The 21,336-nt window shown below is 56.8% G+C and overlaps 3 protein-coding genes across 13 annotated transcripts in view; 1 reads left to right on the top strand and 2 right to left on the bottom strand.

Moving 5' to 3' along the window:
* Nucleotides 1-474, top strand: part of TNXB (tenascin XB) — a 58,204-nt gene extending 57,730 nt beyond the window's left edge. For all 9 annotated transcript variants that reach the window (XM_058733401.1, XM_058733394.1, XM_058733398.1 and 6 more), the window contains one exon: nt 180-474. In XM_058733401.1, the coding sequence (XP_058589384.1) occupies nt 180-284 (105 nt within the window). In that variant the 3' untranslated portion in view covers nt 285-474. The remainder of the gene's footprint in view (nt 1-179) is intronic.
* Nucleotides 475-503: 29 nt separating this feature from the next.
* LOC131513967 (steroid 21-hydroxylase) lies at nt 504-3,296 on the bottom strand. Of its 3 annotated transcripts, none has more exons than XM_058733408.1 (10): nt 2,809-3,293; nt 2,635-2,724; nt 2,377-2,531; nt 2,192-2,287; nt 1,976-2,077; nt 1,791-1,877; nt 1,435-1,635; nt 1,041-1,219; nt 860-963; nt 504-769 (listed from the first exon to the last, which is right to left on the bottom strand). In XM_058733408.1, exons 1-10 carry the CDS (start codon nt 3,005-3,007, stop codon nt 504-506), a joined length of 1,479 nt encoding a protein of 492 aa, XP_058589391.1. In that variant the 5' UTR covers nt 3,008-3,293. The 3 variants fall into 3 exon arrangements, with proteins under 3 accessions (XP_058589391.1, XP_058589393.1, XP_058589392.1); XM_058733410.1 differs by having other exon boundaries at nt 2,377-2,554; nt 2,809-2,923; XM_058733409.1 differs by lacking the exon at nt 1,791-1,877 and having other exon boundaries at nt 2,809-3,296.
* A 2,567-nt stretch (nt 3,297-5,863) lies between these two features.
* Nucleotides 5,864-20,780, bottom strand: LOC131513963 (complement C4-A-like). Its single transcript, XM_058733402.1, has 41 exons — nt 20,647-20,780; nt 20,309-20,507; nt 19,641-19,842; nt 19,361-19,431; nt 19,192-19,280; nt 18,898-18,980; nt 18,620-18,716; nt 18,354-18,459; nt 18,121-18,253; nt 17,548-17,663; nt 17,272-17,448; nt 16,937-17,119; nt 16,620-16,805; nt 16,346-16,504; nt 15,943-16,069; nt 15,691-15,765; nt 15,227-15,424; nt 15,024-15,135; nt 14,862-14,932; nt 14,447-14,586; nt 14,122-14,331; nt 13,823-13,874; nt 13,617-13,706; nt 13,271-13,480; nt 13,017-13,092; nt 12,698-12,854; nt 12,480-12,596; nt 12,202-12,373; nt 11,771-12,003; nt 11,530-11,697; nt 11,097-11,156; nt 10,007-10,100; nt 9,741-9,927; nt 9,528-9,618; nt 9,317-9,391; nt 7,339-7,441; nt 7,089-7,178; nt 6,907-7,005; nt 6,723-6,806; nt 6,309-6,441; nt 5,864-6,145 (listed from the first exon to the last, which is right to left on the bottom strand). Exons 1-41 carry the CDS (start codon nt 20,709-20,711, stop codon nt 6,004-6,006), a joined length of 5,232 nt encoding a protein of 1,743 aa, XP_058589385.1. The 5' UTR covers nt 20,712-20,780; the 3' UTR covers nt 5,864-6,003.
* Between the last annotated feature and the right edge of the window lie 556 nt (nt 20,781-21,336).

Here is a 21,336-nt window from a genome sequence, read left to right as displayed (position 1 = left end):
GCCCAGATTAAGCCTCAGTCTTTGCGGTTGAGGATCATTGAAGCGGGTGGGGGAGAGGAAGGGCGATTGACTTCTGGGAACCATCTTCCCGGAGGGGCGGGGGGGGGGGGGGGAGAAGGGGGTGGTGGCAGCCAATGGGATGTCTGCCTTTGACTCCGTCTCAACAACTCCTCGCCCAGGGGGTGAGCTGGTACTACTGGAAAGGCTTCGAGTTCTCTGTACCCTTCACGGAAATGAAGCTGAGACCAAGAAGCTACCGGCCCCCAGCGGCCCGAGAAGGCTGACCACTGCTCACCTCTCCGGCGCCCCAGTATGACTGCCGAGCACTGAGGGGTCGCGCTGAGAGAAGAGCCAGGGGCCACCTTCACTCTCCAGCCACCGGAGGGAGCCTTCTCCGTCAGCGATCTCACAGCACCATGTTTACAGGGGGGGAGGGAAGGGGTTTGTACGGGGAGTAATAAAAGGAGAAACTGAGGCATGTGTCCAGCGTGCATCCTGCCCTGTCACTGGTGCTGGCTCAGCCCCAGGGCCACTGCTCCCCGGGGCTGCAGCCGCACCTGGAAAGGCTGCATTGTGAGGTTGATGCCACAGTGGGACCTGGGTCGCAGAGAGGGCAGCGGGCCCGTGGGGGGCAGCAGCGTGAAGGCATGGAGCAGCCGCGCCAGCACCACAAAGAGCTCAAGGCGTGCCAGCGGCTCGCCCAGGCACACTCGCGCTCCGCAGCCAAAGGCCAGCACTCTCGGTCTGGTGCCTGGGACCAGGAAACGATCTGTGGGCAGAAAGACAGACCCAGGGTTCGGTAGCCGCCGGGACTAGCCTCTGCCACCCCCACGCCATGGGTGACCTCCCTGCCACACACCCGGCCGGAACTCATGTGGCTGCTCCCAGACTGTGTCGTCCAAGTGGGCGCCTTGCAGGTTGGGGATGACAACCGTGCCCTCAGGGATGTCGTAGCCTAAGATGCTGAGGAGAGGGTGGAGTTAGAGACCCGCCACGATTCCCCCTTTCCATCCCATGCATCCTCAGCTCTCGGAAGTCACCTGCTATGCCGCGTGGTGCGGTGAGGCAGGGCCAGGGGCACAACAGGCCGCAGGCGCAGCACTTCAGCGATGGTGGCGGTGAGCAAGGGCAACCGTGCAGGGTCTTTGAGCGGGACTCGGGAGCCTGAAGCCCCAGGGCCCAGTTCACAGTCCAGCTCCTCCTGCAGTCGCTGCTGAATCTGGGAAATGGGAGCAAGCCTGGTGTCTGGGGCCAGAACCTTGTGCTAGCTGACCCATAGCCGCCCAGCCTCCCAGGCTCCAGCCGCTCCCTGAAGCAACCCAGCGGAACCTTCCTGCCAGCTAGGAGAAACCGCCCCCTGGGTGAACAGAGTCTGCGTGGGCGCCCCGGGGGCTGAGTTCCTGTGGCCCCGGCCAGGCTGCCCCCAGGGTGCACCTCAGGGTGGTGAAGCAAGAACGCCACAGCCCAGGAGAGGGTGGTCGCCGTGGTCTCAGTGCCACCAATGAAAAGGTCCACCACAGACATATGCACGTGTCCTTCAAGGAGCCGTCCATGGCCCTTTTCCGCTCTTGGCTTCCCCATCCCTTGGAGCATGTAGTCGGTCATGTCCCTCCACTGGCCTGCCACCATGCTGTCCTGTGGGGGGGAAGGCAAACCAGCCTGAGTGCCTGGCTTGGGGAGAGGAGTCTCAGGGGGGCAACGGGTCCAGGACTGGTGGGACGCCTCGCTCTGGGGCAGTGGTATCCCTGGCTGCGGGCTAGGGGGCAGCCGGGTCCACACAGCGTTCCCACCTTGTGCTGCCTCAGCTGCTTCTCTACAATGCGGTCCCTGTTCTCCAAGGCCTGCTTCAGCCTCCGGAGGCCTGGGTTGGGGAAGAACTGGGGCAGGGAGCAAGTGAGTGGAGCTGCTGGCAAGGAAGCCTGCTCTCCCACCCCTTCCTCCCAGGACCCAGGGAGTCTGGGCTCCACCTCCTCACCCTGAGAAAGGGAACTATGTCCAAAACTTGGATGGACCAGTGCTCCCAGCTTTTCATCAAATCTTGGACACAGTCATGAAAGGCATGTACTAAGGTGTCCTCCTGCCAAAAAAAAAGGTGGGGGCAGGGGCAATCCTTTCAGTTCAGGACCAGAGAGGACCAGGGAGGGGCTAAGGAAGGGCCCAGGCACATAGGTGAGAGCAAGAGAGCCTTTACCTTGTCTCCAAAGGTGAGGCAACAGATGATGCTGCAGGTGAGGAAAGAGAACTCCTTCTGGATGGCCACAGGGGTGCCGGCCTGGGCTCTCATGCGCTGTGGAGAAGGAGCGGGAACTAAACGGGCCACGGAGCTGCAGGGAGAAGTGAAGCTGACCCGGGGTGCCTGTGGGAGTCCAGCCTCACCTCACAGAACTCCTGGGTCAGCTGCTCCACCAGTGGCTCCATGGAGTTGCGGATGCCCAGCAGCAGGGCCGAGCGGGTGAGTTTCTTGTGAGCACTCCAGAGCAGGGAATAGTCCCCTAGTGAGAGGTCCTGGTAGGGCTGAGATACCAGCTTATCTGCGAGTAGGGGAGGGGTCGAACTGACCAAGGAAGCCACAGGCCTGACCTTTCCTGCCTCCCCCAGCCTGGTACTTCCCTCAAGAAATGCCCCGATGCTTACAGGAGGGCATCTGGGGTCTGCCAGCAAAGTCCACCCATCTCCTGATCATGGCCTCCTCAATGGTCCTCTTAGAGTTCAGCACCACCACATCTGGGGGACAGCCAAAGCAAGATGTCAGCAGGGAGAGGCCCCTACCTCCCCACCGTGGTGGGGCCAGGGAGGAAGCAGACTCACCTTGCAGCCCGAGGCGGAGCCTATAGACAGGGCCCAGTTTCTGAGTCAGACCAAGCAGATAGATGGGAAGGTCGGGCTGCAGCAGGTGTAGGAAGCCGGGGGCAAGAGGTGGGAGGTGGAGGCTCCTGTACTTCCACTTGTTCCACAGCAGGCGGGCGCCGGCCAGTGCGGTCAGCAGTAGCAGCCCAAGGAGTAGCATGGCCAGAGACCCAGGCACAGGCCCTGGCACGGCCACTTATAGCTTTTGAGGCCCTTCATCCACCTCGCTGCTCGGGCTCTTCTGGGGCCTCCTTGGTCTCCTTCCCTCAGGTCCCTGCCCACTGTCCCGCCCACACAGTCTTGGCAAGACACCAGTCCACCTGGCCTTGGAGAGTCCACATTTTAAAGAGCAAGCTTCTCATCCATCAAGAAGAAAGGAAGGGAAATGCAACCCTGACCTTTTCTCCCACAGCTGGAATCAGTTTTCTGGCTGCAGGTCAACCAGGCAGAAACACGTAGTCACTCTCTGGCCTGAGCCCTCTCGTCTGGCCTGAGCCCCACCACCACCCCACCCTGGACCACGTTACTGCCACGGACTTTGTCTCGGGGAGACAATGGCCGTCCCTACCTATATGCTGTCCAGGATCGCCTGAGGAACAAAATGAGTTGAAAGTGGTCTGCGTGTTTTTAACTTACAGATGGGGTGGCCACGCGGCCTGCTTTGCCTGGGTCGTCCCAGTGTAATTATTCACTGTGCCGTATTTCAGCCTCAAAAGTTGAAGAAGATGAAGAATTATGTGGCCTCCCAATTTGGAGCTCTTGCTATGTACTTGATATACTCTTTGGTCGCAAGGAAAAGAGACCAACTAGAGCTGGCTTGAGCCAAAAATAAGAATTATTCTCCAAACACAGTGGTATCTCAGAGAACTGAATGAAGAGCAGGAGAGGGGACCTCACTGGCCTTGGAAGGACAGGGACAGGGGAAGGAAAAGCTGAAGAGAGGGGCCAGCTCCTCACTTGTCGCTCCTCCCTCCTCCTTGTCTGCCGCCCACCCTCTTGTCTCTCTCTGTGGTCCAGCTGCGTGTGACCCCAGGTACAGGCAGAATGGGGCTGCCTTCAGGGTCAGAGGCCACAGGTTATAGGTCCAGCCCCAGGGCGAGGGAGGGTTCCCGGTATGACTGAACGTGCCCCCCATAGATGCCAAAGTCCCCAGGAAGGAACCAGATAGCCACAGCTGGGATCATGGGTCCAGCCCTCTCCTGGAAGCTGTTGCCATAGGCGGTGGGGACCTGGCAGAGCAATCAGGAACCACTTTCTTTGAGTGAGGAGGCAGTTGAGGAGCTCAAAGGAGGGGCTTGAGGGAGAGAGCATATCGAAGGGGTGACAGTGCCGAGACGTCAGGGCTGCCTGGGGGGTGAGAGGTGACCTAAGGCCCAGACCATCCACAACTCCCCATCCCTGGCTCTGTAAACTGATCCCAGCACCCAGGACTCATTAGACCTTCTCCCCTCGAGCTTTACTCAGAGCACAGGCTATGTGGCTGGAGACCCTGAGTAGAGACACTGGCTGTGCCACCCGCCAGCTTAAAGAGGTAACTGCAGGAAGTCCTGGTGGAAGAGGCTCAGGCTCAGCCTGGACCCATGCACAGGACCGGGAGGCAGAAGGCAGGGGTGGGATTCCTAGGGTTGGGCAGGCAGTAATAGCTGCTCCCTTCCTCCTAGTCGACCTCCTGGACCCAGGCTGCATCTTGCCACAACTGCAGCTGAATCCCTGGCTCTCATAAGTGGGTTTATGCCACCCATGCTGACTGGGAAGAAAGATCTGATGGGCAAGTACAGGGCCATGGAGATGAGCCCTAGGAAGCCTCTGAAATCCTAAGGAAGGCCGGAACGTCTCAAAGTTGCATGGAATAGGAGGGGACTCCATTCAAAAGAACAGTGACCTGGAAAGCTGGCATGATTGTGAACAAACCTTCATAAACTGACTTGAGATCTGGTATCTTGAAAGCCTGTTGATGCTTGATCTTGTTACCAATGGCATTGTTGCCAGCCCCATCCCTCCACCAGCCCCCACCTCCAAATCCAAGCTTCAGACATAATGGATTACATGCAGTGCCCCCAGATGTGCCCAGTCCTGCCCCTGGCCTCTGGGCCTTTTATATTCTCCTCCGTCTGCCTCAAATGCCCCTCGTGCACCCCAGTCTCTCTGCCTGACTCCTCAGCCTTCGGAACCCAACTTACATGTCACTTCCTCTGGGAAGCCTGTCCCTCTTCACTTCTCCCAGATAGGGTCAGATGCCCCACTGTGTGCCACTTGGGACCATTCAGCTCCTGGGCATCACACACTTCACAGGGGATGGGGACCTGGCACAAGGAAGGTATGGCAGGGAGTGAGAGGCCCACAAATTGCTATTGGATGATTGAATGACAGGCTGCTGAACAGACTCAGCTTCCATCAAAACTGATCTCGGCGGATTTCTCTAGAAGGATTTCTAGGTCGGCCCTGAAGACCCAAGGGGTGCCTCCACACAGGGGGCAGCTAGGCAGGCAGGTGAGAAGGGTTCATCCAGTAAAAGAGCAGTCTCCTTAGTGTACTGACATGCATAACACTGGGAAAGTTACCTAATGCCACTGGTAACAAGACCAAACATCAACAGGCTTTCAAGAGACCAGATCTCAGCCAAAAGCGGGAAACCCCAGAACTCCCAACTGCACAAGGGCAGAGCGGGAAACATGTGGCCAGACAGCCATTCATAAGGCAGAAGAGCTGAGGTGTTAAGCTGAGCACAAGCCCTGCGTGAGGCCACAGTGACTGGCTATAGCGGGACAGTGGAGCACCCCACAGGCACAGCAGAAGAGAGGCCTCGGTGTGGTGCTGGATCCTGTGCAGGCTGATGGGTCACAAGTCTACTTGGGGTGGTCCTATGATGGATTGAGCTCGCAGGGTGTCATCTGGGAGTGTTCAGGGAGAGCTGGATACCCCAAGGGTCATCCAGGCTCTGACAGCCTAAGACCATGCAAATCCTGGCCTGGGCCCCCCTGGAGGGGGGCACTGCAGTCAGTCCTAGAGACACACATTGACACTTTGCCGCCAAAGACCTTTATTGAGTCCCTGGTCCTTCCCAGGGACCACGTCCAGGGGTCCGGGCACAGCAACAATCCAGGCATCACCTTTCCCTGGCTCGGGCTCCTCCTGGGGGAGATGGGAGGGCAGCCCTTACACCTGGCACCCCTGAGAGCCATACACCTCAAGGAAGTCATTGAGCTGGGCGCAGGCTTCCCGATGGCGGGTGCTCCGGCACAGGCGTTCAGAGGGCATCTCCTCAACCCAGCTATTCGAGTCCAGCAGGTACTGGGGGCTGTAGGGGCAAAGGGATGGTCAGCAGGGGTGGGGAGGATAAGCTAGTGGGAGAGGAGAGCATGAAGCGCCTGGCTTCTGTGGGGGCAGGGTCTGGGTGCTGGGGATCTGTTCCCTCATGAGGTGTGAGGAGAGCAAGAGACAGAGGGGCCCGGAGAACTCACTCTCCCTTGAGGTCATAGGTAGCCCCGTCCAGACCCAGGATCAAATATTCTTTCCCAGGTTCCAAGCGAAGGCGGCAGGAGGCTCGAACCAGGAAGTTTCGGGTCTGACCAGCAGCGGCCTTAGTGTCCTTGGCTGAGAGGATAATGTGCATGAGGGTTGTCAGAGGAAAAGAGAAGGTACAGGACAAGCAGGGGCCAGGGGCTATGCACGGACCCGCTCATTTTGCCCTCACTGTGACTAATGGGGAGATACAACTGCTTTCCTATTTATGGACAAGCCCAGAGCTTCTAAGATGCTGAGGGGCTTTGAGCTCAGACTCTGAACTTGAGCTATTCCAAGCAGCCAGGCCGCAAACCCTGACCTCAGCTCCCTAGATCCCCCCAGCCCCACCCGCCCAACTGTTCCCTTCATACTGAAGTGCAGGACTTGGCTGATTCTGGTCTCGAAGAGGCGAAAGGCAGCTCTGCCATCTTCTCGGAGGACCTTAACCTGGAAGCCTACAAGGGAGTTCAAGAGACGGGAGCACAGGTTTGTCCCACCTGAGGCTGAGAGGAGCAGGCCCAGGCAGAGAGGCCTTGGGTGCGAGGGAAGACTGACCGTACTGCACTCGGGGGTAGTAGCAGGCAAACTTCATTCTGTACCCGGCCTCTTCCTGCAGGCCCCGCTCCAGGGCACGACGCTGTCGAGGACACTTCCCTGGTGTCAGGGGGCCCAGATGAGACAGTGTAGGCCCCAGCCTCTCTGTCTTCCCACCCCCTGCCCCAGGCCCTGGCTCTCACCCTCAGCACACTGGCAGACGTCAGCAGAGCACAATGTGGACAAGAGTTTGCTCTTAGTGGGTGCCCCATAGAAGATAGAACATTTGTGCTCTGGAGAAGAGAGAGCGCAGTTAGAATGTAGGTCCCCCTCACTGCCTCCCCAGTCCTAAGGAGCCACAGGACACCCCTGCCACCCTGCATTGCCCCAGGTCCCAATGTCCCATATGGGGACACCTACTCCAAACCTCCCAAGTGTCCCCCAAGTCCTCACCGGGGTTGTAGTAATCATACAGGGTTGCACTAGCCGGCTGTACTAGCCCCACGGCCACCTCCTGAACAGCTCCAAAGCCCACGCACTCCCGGGAGGTGGGGACCTGGCACAGTGGGGAGGAGCGGTCAGGAGCGCACACCCTGAACCCTGAAGGCCACTGTGCTGCATATCCTTGACCTGTCTCTGGTACTCGTTGGTCTTATCTCCAGTGTCCATCACATTCTATTACCTTCCGGCTGCCAGAACTCTAAGAACTGCTCCCCAAGGTCTCTGCTGACCTCACTGCCAAACAGTGACCTCATTCCAGTCTCCAGTGCCCCTGGCCCCTTGGCAGAGTCCCACATAATGGACATATTCTGCACGAAACTCTCCAAGCTTAAGGTTAGTTTTTAAGGTTTTTAAGGTCATCCCTGGTTCTGACCTCGCCATTCCTGACCATCCCCCTTCTTCCTTCCCAGAGGCGCATTCCCTAGCCCTGGCTCCCCCTGTCCCCTGTACTTCCCTGAGGAGGTCTCAGCTACTCCCTGACTTTCACCAAACCCTTCCGGGCTGATGATTCCCACGCTAAACATTCAGCCTCATTCTTGCATTAGGATTTTTGTGGGACCTATAAGTTCTCCAAATTCACTCTGCCTGCCCCCGAAGCCTACCCACCCTCCTGACAGCCTTGCTTCCTCACCGATGCAACTGGGCCCTCCTTTATCTGTCACCCTAACGGCAGCTGCTGTCACTCTCCCATGCTCCATGAAGCTGCAGCTCACAGCTTAGACCCAGACTCCTCTCCTCACGCACACACTGGTCCAGTTCAGCCCCTACCCTGCCCCTTTCCCTCTTGTGCTGGGCTGCCTAGGTCAACTCCTTGCCTAGAAATCTTCCTGGCTCCTCATCTTCGATGGTGTTCAACCAAACTCCTCTGTCTGGCTTCCCAGGCTAACAAGGTCTGTCTTCCCTGACCCACACACACCTGGCTAATGGTGTTACAGTATTGACACAGCTTTTTCATATTTTCCCCAAGAGATTACAGTTGATGTTCAAAAAACACTTGAGGGCACTCAAAGGGTTAATAATTCTTTGTTTTAGCCAAATAATGGCATGAAAAGACAAAAACTCATCCAAGACCATCATCACTTTATAAAAGAAAATACATTTTAATATCAAAAACAAACCCCAGGGGTGCCAGGGTAGCTCAGTCGGTTGCTTAACCGATTTTAGCTCAGGTCATGGTCTCGCAGTTCATGAGTTCAAGCCCCACATAGGGCTTGGAGATGACAGTGCGGAGCCTGCTTGGGATCCTCTCCTTTCTCTCTGCCCCTCCCTGGCTCTCGTGTGCACATGTGCATTCTCTCTCTCTCTGTCTCTCTCTGTCTCCCTCAAAAATAAATAAACTTTAGGGGCGCGAGGGTGGCTCAGTCAGTTAAGCATCCAACTTTGGTTCAGGTCATGATCTCGCAGTTCATGAGTTTGAGCCCCGCATCGGTCTCTGTGATGACAGCTTGGAGCCTGGAGCCTGCTTTGGATTCTGTGTCTCCCTCTCTCTCTCTCTGTTCCTCCCCTGCTTGCACTCTGTCTCTCTCTCAAAAATAAATAAAGGTTTAAAAAAATTAAAATAAATAAACAAACTTTAAAAAACAAAAACAAAACCAGAAAAAACTAGGAAGGTCAACAACAAAAAACAAAGGCAGCCCTCAAGTTGAACCAATTCAGCTTTATGAGAGGCTGACTCTCAAGTCCTTTCCTGCTGACTGGCACTGGCCCCCACGCCGCATTAGGGGCTCAGCCCCATCGCCTACAGGCAACGCAGACTCCCGGGCCTGCCCCTGACTCTGCTCTGGCACACTTTTATCCTGTCTCCCTGCTCACATCCCAAGTTCTCTCTAAGAGCACTGGCTGCTCATACAGCTGTCTCCTGGGAAACTTCGTAACATATGCTCAGTAAATCTAGTGTGGTCTCTTCCCTGCGTCACCTCTCCCTGCTCACCGAGTCAAAGTACAGCAGGACGTGGGGCCCCTCAGTCTCGAAATGACTCACGTATTGGTCAGAGAGGGAGGTCAGCTGTGGAGAAGGAGAGATGGTCACAGGGAGGTGGCCCTGGGCCCTGTACAAGACAGGGCTCAGCAGCTGGAATGGCTTCAGGGATGGAGCAGGGCTCCAGAGGGCACAAGGGGTCCCTCTGGGCAGGTGACCACACCTTCTCCAGGTCAGCACGCAGGGCATTGAATCCACTCAGCAGGGTGATATCAGCAATGGCCATGCCCGGGAGCCCCACCTTGTCTTTCCGCCTGCAGAGACATGTCCAGGTCCCACTTGCACTGGGTTGCAGATGCCCAGCCCCAGCCTCGGTCCTGCTTCCGTCTCCCAGCCCAGCAGTTCCCCCATGTTGGGTGCAGCCCCCAGCACCCACCAGATGCACACGGTGTACTGCACTCTGGACTCCTGTTCATCAGCCACCTTGGGTGCCTCCCGCCGGCGGCGGCTCCGCCGTCTCTCAAACAGCTGCAGGGGTGTCACAGTCTGGGAACCGGTGTCTGGATCATCCTTAGCTGGAAGCTCCTCATACACATAGTCCTCATAGTCCTCATTTGCTTCCACTGCACAGGGATGGCATTGTGGCTTGGCCCCTGTCACCAGCCCCCTGGGGGCCCCACAGCCTCCAACCCCAACACTCACTTGTGTATTCGACATGGCCCATGACTGTAACTTCAATATGAAGATCCTCACAGGTTGTGTTCTTCATGTCCAGGACATTGTAGGTACGAAGGATCTGGCTCAACAAGGAGTGGGAACAGAGGACATTTGGGGCCCAGGCCTTTCTCCAGAGCCACAGCTGGGGCATCTCCTGGGCTGAGGGATTCCAGGCCTTCAGTCCCTCTCACCCCTCCTGACCAGTCCATAAACATGGGAGGCCCAGGAATTGGGTTAGCTGGTGGGTCATGGGGAGCAGGGACCGGCACTCAGGGGCAAGCACTCTACACGGTGCACAGAGGAGGCTGGGATGGAAAGCTCAGGAAAGGCTTCTGGCCAAAGCTTGAAGGAGAAGAATGAATGTGTCACTTGGGGAAAAAGCGGCGTAAGAACACTGAAAGCGAGGAGAACTATGTAGATGAGTGGTTTTGTCTGGCTGGGGAGGTGGGCAGGGGTTCGATCGTGTATGTGGAAGAGTCTGACTTTTCTCCAGGGCTAATCTGACTAGTGTTGTCAGGAGGTTGATCTCATGGCAGTGTGGACAATGGATCAGAGGGGTAAGATATGGGGGTATGGAGAAGTTTCCAAACCATCTTAGCAGAGTCCAGGAAACAAGTGACAAGAGCCCAGGGTGGCAGGGGAGCAGAGGAGGAATTACTGGGACCATAAGGAAGTGCTGGGATGGGGACACTTAAGATGGCCTCCAGAGTGGCAGCTGGGCTCTTGTGGGGAAGGGGCTCTGTCAGCCAGATGAGGGGACACAGGAGGAAGAAGGGGTTTGGGACGTGCCATGTCTGAGGTGTTGTGGGACACATGGGCCTGTGACTCAGGGGAGCAGCCTGGGTTGAGGTGCTGCGTGTGTGCACCGTCAGCACTAAAGGGTAAAAGGAAATAGCAGGTGCCTGGAGAAGGTAGAGACCAGAGTGAGGGAAAATGCCCAGGAAAGAGCAGGGGGGCCACCAACCCTGTGGTGTCTCCCTCCTTCCTCAACCATGAGCTCTGCCCTCAGGCCTCCCACTCAAGACCACAGCCCCTCCCTGTTGGGCCCTAGGCATCCAGTGCTGCTGGCTCTCACCTTCAAGGTCCCTTTGCTGTTTCCTCCTATCTTCACATTAATCTTGCTGCCCAAGGAAAACTTGCAGGAACAGAAAAGGGAAAGGATGTCAGAAAGGCACAAGAGGGCACAACGTTGCTCCAATTTACTTCCTCCCTGAAAACCACCTCTTCTCTTCCACCTCACACTCTCACACACCTTCACGTACACTGTCTCACCTCAGCCTCCTAAAAACGCTGTTTGGTACCCTCTGTATTTATTAATTTTGATATGGGAAAAATGAAGCTCGGAGGTTATGTGACTTTCTCCAGGTCACACTGCAAGTCTTACCACGAGGATATCAGCAAGAGAGGCCATGGGGATTCCACAAGGGGGGAGGTGGGCTGGGGATGGCTTCTGGCCTGGCCGCAGTAGGCCCAGGTGTCATGGCAAGCCAGGTGAGGGAGTGGCTCACCTCCAGCTCCTCCTCTAGGCCCTGAACTTGGTGGTTGTTCAGCTGCAGCTCATGGGACTTGAACCCATTGCGGCCTATGGAGCTGAGAGTCACATTGAGCCCCCTCTCTTCCATGGTGTGGGAAGCAATCCAGTATGCAGACAGAGCATCCAAGGCCATCACCGTGTCCTGGGGAGGTGAGCCAGGACTCAGGCACTTGGTCTCAGGGCCATCTACCCCAGAGCCCCAGGGCAGCCCCTACCTGGGTGCTGCGGAATCCCCCTTGGAAGCTGCCCTGGTGAGTAAGCCAGGCTGCAGCATGGTCGGCCGTCTCTGACTTGCCCTCCTGTAGCAGCAGGTGGAGCAGGCTGTAGGCTGTGGTTTCAATCCACAGGGCTGGGGCCTGGGGCAGGGGGTCTGCCGGGCTGCGAGGAGCCAGAGTGGGTGGGACGACATTGCTCTGAGAACCAGTGACCGAGCCCCAGTACACATTATCTGGAAGTGAAGGGAGATCCACAGGTGAATGGGGGCCAGGTCCTTGTTGCCTGGCCCTGTGACGCTCTCTGTGTCGGGCTCTCCGGATTCTACCCCAAATAACTTGCTTATGCTTTCATTCCCTCTTGAGGTGTTCATTCAATTTCTCCCTTTGGGCACACTCAGGGGTCCCTGGTTCATTGCCAAAACCTGACTCACCTCCAGTCTTCTGGGCCATGGCCATGAGATTGTTGTGGGCAACACGCCGCAAGTCCTCGGGAGCCTTGGTGAGAGTCAGGGCATAGGCAGTGATGGCAGCTGCGTGGGCCCCCAGGATCCCAGCGCTTGCTCTCTCTCCCAAGAAAGTATTTGCTTTTGAGATGGAGGTTTGCTAGGAGAAAGTGGGAAGGCAGGTCACAGAGCTGGACACCTGGGTTCCTGAAGAGAAAGGGAGAGAGCTGGGGAACAGGAAAGGGCAGACCCCTAGGTGCTCTTACCACTTTCTGCTTCAGCTGCTCTGCGTTGCCGTCCTGGAAGACGGCCAGCCCATGCTGAAGGGCGATGACCACAAAGGCCGTGAGTGCTACAGTCTCATCATCTCCCACCAAGCCCCCCTAGTTGAAGGGGGTAGAAAAGGAGATGTCAACTAGGAGCAGGGAGGGGCAAGGAGAGTCCTCCCACCTAGGCTCCTCTGTCCAAACTCCCAGCCCCGAACCTGCATGGCCCTGTGTATGACCGGGTGGGGGTCCTGGAATGAACCGTCAGCCTGCTGCTGGGACAGCAGCCACCTGGCCGTCTCCTGCAGCTTTTCAGGTGAGCCGCCCACCTGCTCCTGAGCCAAACTCAGTACCTTCAGCACAAAAGCCGTGAGCCTAGAGGGGAGGAAGGGATAGTGGGGAATAGTGACTGGTCCCTGTAGGGGACACATCCCCATTCCCTCAGACACCTGGTTATTCACCCTCCCAGGGTACCTGGCTCTGCCCCCACCAGCCCCAGCCCCTCTCTGAGACCCAGAAACACTCTCCCAGCCTCACCAGGTGCTGCTGTCCCGTTGTATCCAAGCCCCATAGGAACCATCTGTCTTCCGAAACTGCTGGATCCGCATGTAGCCTTGGAGAGGAGAGGCAGCTGCTGAGGCGACACTCACTCTCCCACTGTATGTGCCCGAGGCCACACTCCCCATTCCCACCAGGTGCCTCCCTTCTTCTCCCCTCTAGCCACTTGGGTTGCCCCTCTTCCTTTAACTGCCTCTCTCAGCCCCATGCCTGCTTGCCCCTGTCCCCAGAACCTTTCTGGATCAGATCCACAGCGTGGTCCTTGGTCTCGGGGGGCAGTGTGCTCCACTGCTCTGTCTTGTCCAGGTAGCGGGAAGCGGCCAGTGTTGGAGCCAAGAGGATCATGGTTTGTTCCCCGCAGCCGGTGGGAACTCTCAGGAGGGAGGCAAGGCCTCCTGGCGACAAGGCCCCTTTAGAGCCCAAAGTGTCCAATGGATCTGAGGCTATAGGGGTGGTGGAGGGTTAAGGATCAGAGAGCAGGTCTGGGAACCCATTGGGATCATGGGATCAAACAGGGGTCTGTGGGTTTCACATGAATCTGAGGGTGCTCCTGGGAAGAGACTGGAGGACAGCTCCCACCTGTAACCCTGACAAAGCTGCTGAAATCTCCATCAGGAATGATATTGGGATCAGAGTTGCCAGGAATCTCCAAGGTCCGGCCTCGGTGGTCTGTGGAGATGGGGGAAGTTGGCAGTCTGTTTTGCTGCCCATACCGCCCCCCACCCCGCCCCCACCACCTACAACCCCATTAAGACACTAATGGCTGGAGGCAGGGGGCTGCTCACCCAGGGGATTGAGTTCATAGACCATCTCCTCTGTGTGGATGGCCCCTTCCTTCTGTCTCAGGGAAAACAGAGCTGTGAGAGGTCACATAGTACCACAGCCTGCCCTCCCCAGGGCATACTCCCCAGAACTTAGAGTTTGAACTTCAGGGACAGAGTTGAATCAGAATCGTAGAAGATGTAAACAGACCAAGGCATTGGGTTTGGGTGTTGGGTCTCTGGCCTGGCCAGCAGAGAGGGCGCAGGGGTGTGGGGGTATAAATCTGGGAGCCTGGGGACCTGGATTCAGGTGTTCCACTCACCTGAATTTGTAGAACCTTAGACACTGCATCCCCCACAGGGAACTCCAAGGACCCTCGAGCCACCACCTTCAGGGACACAGCAGCAGCTGCCATGGGCACCACAGAGAAGCCAACAGGCCGGGCAGAGCTCGCAGGTACCAGTACACTCTGGGCCAGCCCTCCCCCTCCAGCCAGGCACAGCCCCTCCACTGGGGTCACATGGACGCTCACCTGGGTGCAGGAAGACAGGGATGGCCAGAGCCTCAGCCCAGTTAGGCTCCTCACCCTTCACCTGCCCCAGCTCCCACCCACTCCCCTGTGTGCTCAGGCTCCTGCAAGGCCTCACGGTCAGATTTTTATCCAGGTAGTTGTAGAGGACAGGTCGCAGCTCAAGCTGCTCAAAGCGGCGGACAGAGAGGGGCAGGCGGAGGTGCAGGTGGAATTCACGGAACACTCGGAGCTGGGCCGGTGTAGCCACACACAGGCCTGAAGGACAAGGCAGGGAGGGATGGAAGAGGGGGCAGAGACCAGAGGCAGAGGGCACCATGGCCACAGGGTCCCAGGCGGGAGGGGCAGGGGATGACCCAGATCTGCCCCCCACCTGCCGCCACATTCTAGCCTCCCAGCCCCAGTGCATGCCAACACAGACTTCTCCAGCATTCTGCCCCTAGTCCTATACTAAGAGCAAAGGGCTAAGTGGGGAGCCTAGGCTGGAGGGAGACAGAAGCAGGAGGCCTGAGGTCCAGGCAGGGCAATCTCACCTGTGCTTGCAGACAAGCTCACACCATGGATCTCCCATGTGGTCAGAGAGTCAGGAAGCACCTGTGACAATCTGTGGTGGGAAAGGAGAGAAGCCCTGTCACACCCTAGGCTGGCTGCAAACACAGCGCAGAGATAAGGCCAGGCCCACTGCACCCCCTCACTGGTAGAAGCGGTCCACTGTTTCCACTCTCCAGAGCCAGTTCTCCGGGAAGAAGCTACGCACAGCAATGTCATCTTCATCGATCAGGTCCTCCTCCTGCAGGGCCTCTAGGGCTAGGGAACCACAGTGGAGGGGAATGAGGAGGGGACCATTCTGCCCTTCCAGGTGCTCCTTCCTGTCCCCCAGCCCCACCCAGAGCCTCACCTCGGGCAAGGCCCCCCTGGCTCCTGGACTGGGACTTCTTGCGCAGGCTCTCCGCAAACTGGCAGCAGGACAGGAAGGGCTCCTGGCAGCCTGGCTGCCGCACACGAGCCGCCCGCTGCTCACAGGAGCGTATCATGGGCAACCGTATCAGCCCATCCTGGCAGCAGCGCCTGGCTTCCTGGGAAGCATACTCGCCCACTGCAGGGCCAGGTGAGGGTAAACGTGGGGGAACCAAAAGGAGATACATCCCATTCCCCACCCTGACCTCCAGATACACAAGGACTCACCCTGAGAGATCAGGAACTCAAACGAGGCCAGTGGAGAGGGCCTCCATCCACATTCAACCCCAGAACTCAGGTCTCTGGCCCCAAATACCATATACAGGCTGAGCAGCCAAGAGGCAGAACGCCCTCACCCTGACCCTTGGGCCCAAGTGGAGAGCTACATAGGCACCCACAACTCACGCTTCTCATGAATCGCCTTTTGGAAGTTCACGTTTCTCTTTTTCCGGGTTTTCTTCTCCTTGGGACAGCTCATACCTGGTAGAAAGCAGAAGTGCAGCCAAGAGTAGGGTGTATGGCCTCTCACCTCCTCTCCCTGCCCCCTTTCACTGGCCCAGCCCATCCTGCCAATCCTCTTCCCATTTTACACCCTCAGACCCCTCCTCCTTCCTGATTTCCCTACCACCCAACTCCCCCTTCCTCCTCTGTTCTCACTCTTTCTGACTGAAGTCAATACGTCTCCATCAGAAAAGGCCAGACCAGCTGCCTCAAACACCTGACGGGCATTGTCCCCACCTCCAGGACCACAGCCAAGGTCATAGCTGTTCATAACTTCGAAGACCTGGCAAAAAAAAGCTGGGATGTTGCACACAAGTTGAGGGGCCAGATTGGTGCTCGGCTTCAGGTGAGAATGCAGGGTACGAGCAACCGTGAAAGACATACGGAGAGTAGGGAAATAGAGACCACAAGGGGCTGGGCTTGAGGGAAGACTGGGGGTAGTCCGTGGGGAGCTTGAGTGAGATCTAGGAGCTGGGCCCAGGGCTCAGGGCTCAGGACAGCAGGAGAATGAGCCACAGAGAGGAGGGAAGGCTGGAGAGAACAGAGGGTCTTGACAAACCTTGCCCATGTTGAGGGGTTTGTGGGACCTCCCACCCACAGCATACAAAGCCATGTCCACAGCTCCCAGTGCCACCAGGGCTGGAGAATCTGTTTGCAACTGGAGCTTTACAGGCTCCCCAGGATGATACGTCTTGCTGCTGTCCACATTCAGCTCCAGCTGGCAGAGGCAGGAGGTAGGGGGCAGTCAGAGTGGGGAGAGCTTCTTCATTCCCTCTTCTTTCTCTCTTAACCCCCTAACACACAGACATACCACTTCTCCCAATGCCAGTTACCTTGCCCTCACAGGCCCCGACCTGGACGTCCACTCGAAGGGAGTTGGCCACTGGGATGCCCCCATGATAGTAGAAGGCCACAAGGTAGAAGGAGGGTACCAAGTGATGGTCCACAAACACAGAGACTGAGGTCAGTTCCCCTCTGGGCTCTCGATTCACAGACACGATCCGGCCCCGGGATAGGATCTGGGTCAAGAATTGTTTCCTCTTCACTGCACATCCCCAATCCTGAAACCATTCCCTCCAACCCCAAGGGTTCTTTCCTGCCTAAGATCCTCCCTGCACGCCCCCCTCTCGACAACCCAGCTTATGCACACCATGTAGTAGTAATGAGAGAAGCTGTCCCCACTGATGCCCACAGCTTGCAGATTCAGGTTGAGAGTGTCCCCGACACGAGGGGGTCGAGGATCTGGCCGCACAATGGACAGGAATGGGGAGCCTGAGCGTGGGGCTCTCACAGCAAACCTGCCTATGGCTGGATGAGGGGAGCCTGCAGACACCTGGAAAGAAGAGCAGGGCAGGCATAGGGTCAGTGGCAAGGACCCGGTACCCAGCTCCTTCCCCCAGCCTGGGACATGGATTCTTAGAAAGCCAGCCAGCCAGCCAGCCTTTATTTCCTTCTGCTACCCTGTCTCACGAGTGGGAGTCCTACCAAGAGCTGCACTTCTGAGATGGTCGGAGAGGTAGCAATGGGAATAATGACTTGGCCGCTCCCATCTGTGTTTCGTTCAAAGTCCTGGATTCTAGAAGCAGATCCAGAAGACAACGTGGCAGAAACTTTGACAGGAACACCAGAAGCTGGGGAGCCAGACATGTCTAGGACCAGGGCCTAGGTGGGTGGGACAGGCAAAGGAGAGTGGCCAGTGAGGCCCTGTGCCCTCCTGGCAACATCCCCTCCCCTGACTCATCCTCCCCTTCCAGATGAAACCTGCAGCAGAAAGGGGGCCCCAGGCACGAGGTGTCGCTTAGTCTTGCTAAGATCCAAGGAGAAGGGAGATGACACAAAACGCCAAGATGTGAGCTCTGCTTCCTCCATCTCTCCCCCTGCAAGACAGAGGTGGAAGACAGAAAGCCATAGCCAAGGAGAGAGAAACAGGAGAGCAAGGGGGAACACAGCTCAAGTGTTTCCTGCCCACCAGACGGTGAACCCCTTAGGGCACAGGTCACCTTATATTCATCTCTGTTTGCAGAAGCCAACACAGGACCCAGCACACAGATAGTGTTACTATATGTCTGCTGGCTGGCTGGAGGGAGGGAGGGAGGGAGGGATGGAAGGAAGGAAGGATGGAAGGATGAGTGAAAAAAGAGGGGGGGAAAAGACATCTTCTCCCAAAACCACCCAGAAACACAGCTGGGGAGAGACAGTCTCCTGGATCTTCCCTGGCTTCGGGTATAAGACAAGGGTAAGAGGAACAGAGGATGGTGTCGATGCTGGAGAACAGAGGATCAGCTCAGAGGTCAGAGGCAAGGGTCTGGGATCATAATCAGGGAAACCTCTCACCTGGAGACTCAATGATGGCAGCTGCAACATAGAGGCGCAGCCCCGGGAGGTCAGCAACATCAACCTTAAGCTTCTCAAGGGCACCCTGAACCTCAGCCTTTGAGAGGGAAATATGGCACTGGCCATCTACCAGCTGGGGCAAAGAAGAAAACAGGGTATGGGTGCGATTTGTCTCCCACTTCACCTCCCCCACACCCTCCTCACCTTCCCCACACCCCCACCCTCCTTCCTACCTTGGTCTGACTCTCCAGCCCCCGAAGGAAAGTCTTATCACCATCCTCACCCAGGAGCCCGAAGCGCACATATGCCACCCCTTGCACTGGCTTCCCATAGATGTACCTGCCACCACAGAGAGATCAAGAAGTTAGGTCTAGGAAATAAGGGCAATGTCCGTGGTGGGGAGGGGGGCACGCTGAGGCAAGGGGGAGGCAGGGCTTCACAGTTCCTTCATACTGAGTGGCAAGCCCTGGGTGCCCCACGTGGGGGATGGGAGAGTTACCTGGCCTGGACGTCTAATTGGATTTCATCAAGAAAGCCAGGCGTTGTCAGGATGTAGGGCTTTCCGGGAACAATCTTCACCTCAAAGTTGGGAAGGACTGACCCGGGGTGAAGGGGTGGCAGGTCAGAGTCTAGCGAAAGGACCCTTCAAAGACGTCCCTCCCCTCAGGGCTGTGGTACCCATACCTCCCTGCTCCTGCCCTGCCCCCACCACCTCTCCTTCTATCCATATCTCCTTTAGGAAAGGAGCTGCCTATCCCTCGTGTCTCCAGCTCTTACCATACTTCTTCACCTCAAACTGGGTGCTGCTGTTAGATTCTCGGCCGTCTGAGAACCGGGCTGAGATCTTCCATGTCCCTGGCCTACAAGTGGGAGAGGGACTCAGCCCACTTGTGCAAGAGGCACACAGACAGCCAGAGGCCTGGCTCCCGGAAGGAGGACTGACTGGCAGGGGGTGGGGGGAACCCGAACTGGGGGATGTGGGGGAGAACTCGAGGTCTGACTGGGCACTGGAGGGGGACAGCCAAGGAAAATAGGAATGGGAGGGGCCATCTCCAGGTCAGGGGAGCTCACTCTGAGATATCGGGAATCACAAAGTCATCCTGGAAGAGGGAGGAGGGAGTGTACACTTCCTTCTTCCGCACAAGGAGGCCATGAGAGTTCTGCAATGGGAGAAGTGGTTATGAGAGGGAGGTCAGATTAGCAGCCCTGCTGAACAGAAGGTCAGAGGTCAGGGTCTCACCTCTACTGTAACCGTAAGAGTGTCAGTGGATGGGCGCATGTTCTGATCGAGAGCAAAGACTCGGTACCGAACTAGGAGAGGAAGGCAAGAGGTGAGCAGGAATCCATTCGCAAAGGGTGGGTCCGGCCCCCATTGCTTCCAGGGATTGAGGGGAAGGACAACAAATATTTGCTAAGCAGCCTTCCTGTGCGGCATGATCAGGCTATCTCACTTACAGGGTGTCAAACATGTCTTGAGCAGACTGGGTGACAAAGGTAGAGGCCCTGGGGCTCAGACTCACCCCGCTGGCCAGGGTTATAAACGGGCTGGTCAGTCTGCAGAAAGAGATGCCCTCGGCGAGAGGAGAAACGCAGGTTGACACCCTGAATGTCTGTATTTCTGGACAGATAATTCTTCAGCCACGGTGACTTGGCCACTAGCTGGACCTCAGGGCCACCAAGGAGGAGGTGGAGGCCACAGCTTTCTGCATCTTTCAGGGAGACCTGTCAGGAGACGGAGAGGGCGCAGATCACAGACAGAGCAGAAGGAAAAAGCCAGAGTCTGAGATAGAAACAGGAAAGGCAACAGTGTGGAGATGGGGGAAGAAGAGGAGGGGAGGGAGGCTAGTGAGAAGGCAAAAGCACTTATAAGACAGAGGTGGGGACATCTGGGTGGCTCAGTGGGTTAAGCCTCAGACTTCGGCTCAGGTCATGATCTTGAGGTTCGTGGGCTTGAGCCCCAAGTCGGGCTCTGTGCTTACAGCTCAGAACCAGGAGCCTGCTTTGGATTCTGTGTCTCCCTCTCTCTCTCTGCTCCTCCCCCACTTGTGCTCTCTCTCTCTCTCTCTCTCTCTCTCTCTCTCTCTCAAAAATAAATAAGTAAATGTTAAAAAAAGAAGAAGACAGAAGGGAACAGGGTGACAGGGTGGGAAGTGCTAAGAAGCAGTAGAAGGGAGTGGAGTCCAGTTACCTGGAGGCTAAGGAGCACAAAGTCTTTTTCTGAGCTGAGGGTGAAGTCCACCTGTGGGGAGCAGAGTGCTTTCAAGCCGGATGGGTTTCTCAGGAACACTGATCCTGTCACGACCTGTCCCCGGGGAGCATCCTGGAGCTGTAGCCCCACTGATAGAGGAACCCCCAGGTGAACCACAGAAGGAGAAAACAGGAGCAACCTAGGGAGAACAGGAAGGGGTCAGCATTCAGTGACACTCGGGCCCCTCCACCCCTCACTCCACAATTAGGTCCCCCACGCCTGCTCTCCCATCACCAGCCCTGTCCCGCTCAAGCACTACAGTGTCCTTCCTCCAGGACCTGGGCTTCTGCAGAGACAAGGCGAAGAAGTTGGACATCCAGATCAGCCCCCAGAGGAGCCTCATGGCTGGAAGATCCAAGAGAGATGAGACCCGTCTGTCTGCCTGCTCCTTTCTAGTCAGCCCAGAGCTTGGAGCAGATTTGACTCTGGACCTTGCTCCTCCCCTGGCCAAACTAAGCTGGGAAACCATGTGACAGGCAAGAAATGCAACTGGCCCTAGGCCCAGTATTTGGAGGGGGTAGGGCACACACCCTGGGCACCTGGGTCTCTGAGAGAATCTGAGGAAATCCTGGCTTGGAGTTACATATTGTCCTTCCCTGTTAACCCCTCTCACCCCAGAGCCCTGGGAAGCCCCCCTACTGCATGTATCTGCGTACAGGTATATATAGAAATGGTCCAGTAGGCATGGGCAGAGTAGAGACCAATGTGGCTCAGCACGAGGGGGCACAAGACACTTCTCTCATACCACAACCCCCACAAAACCTGAATGACACCAGGCCTTTGCTTTGTGTAGGCCATAACAGAAATTCTGTGGTTTAGGAGATCGGGCATACCTTCACCATCCTACAGGGAGAACCGACCTTAATGTACTTATTTCTCTGAACAATGAGGCAAAGCTCAGGCCCAAATTTGGCTTGAACTCTACCCCCAAACAAGGCGCCCAAATATACATCACATTAAACAAAAGA

Source organism: Neofelis nebulosa, chromosome 6, assembly GCF_028018385.1.
Source record: "Neofelis nebulosa isolate mNeoNeb1 chromosome 6, mNeoNeb1.pri, whole genome shotgun sequence".
NCBI lineage: Eukaryota > Metazoa > Chordata > Mammalia > Carnivora > Felidae > Neofelis > Neofelis nebulosa.
This window is presented reverse-complemented; position numbering and strand designations above follow the sequence as displayed.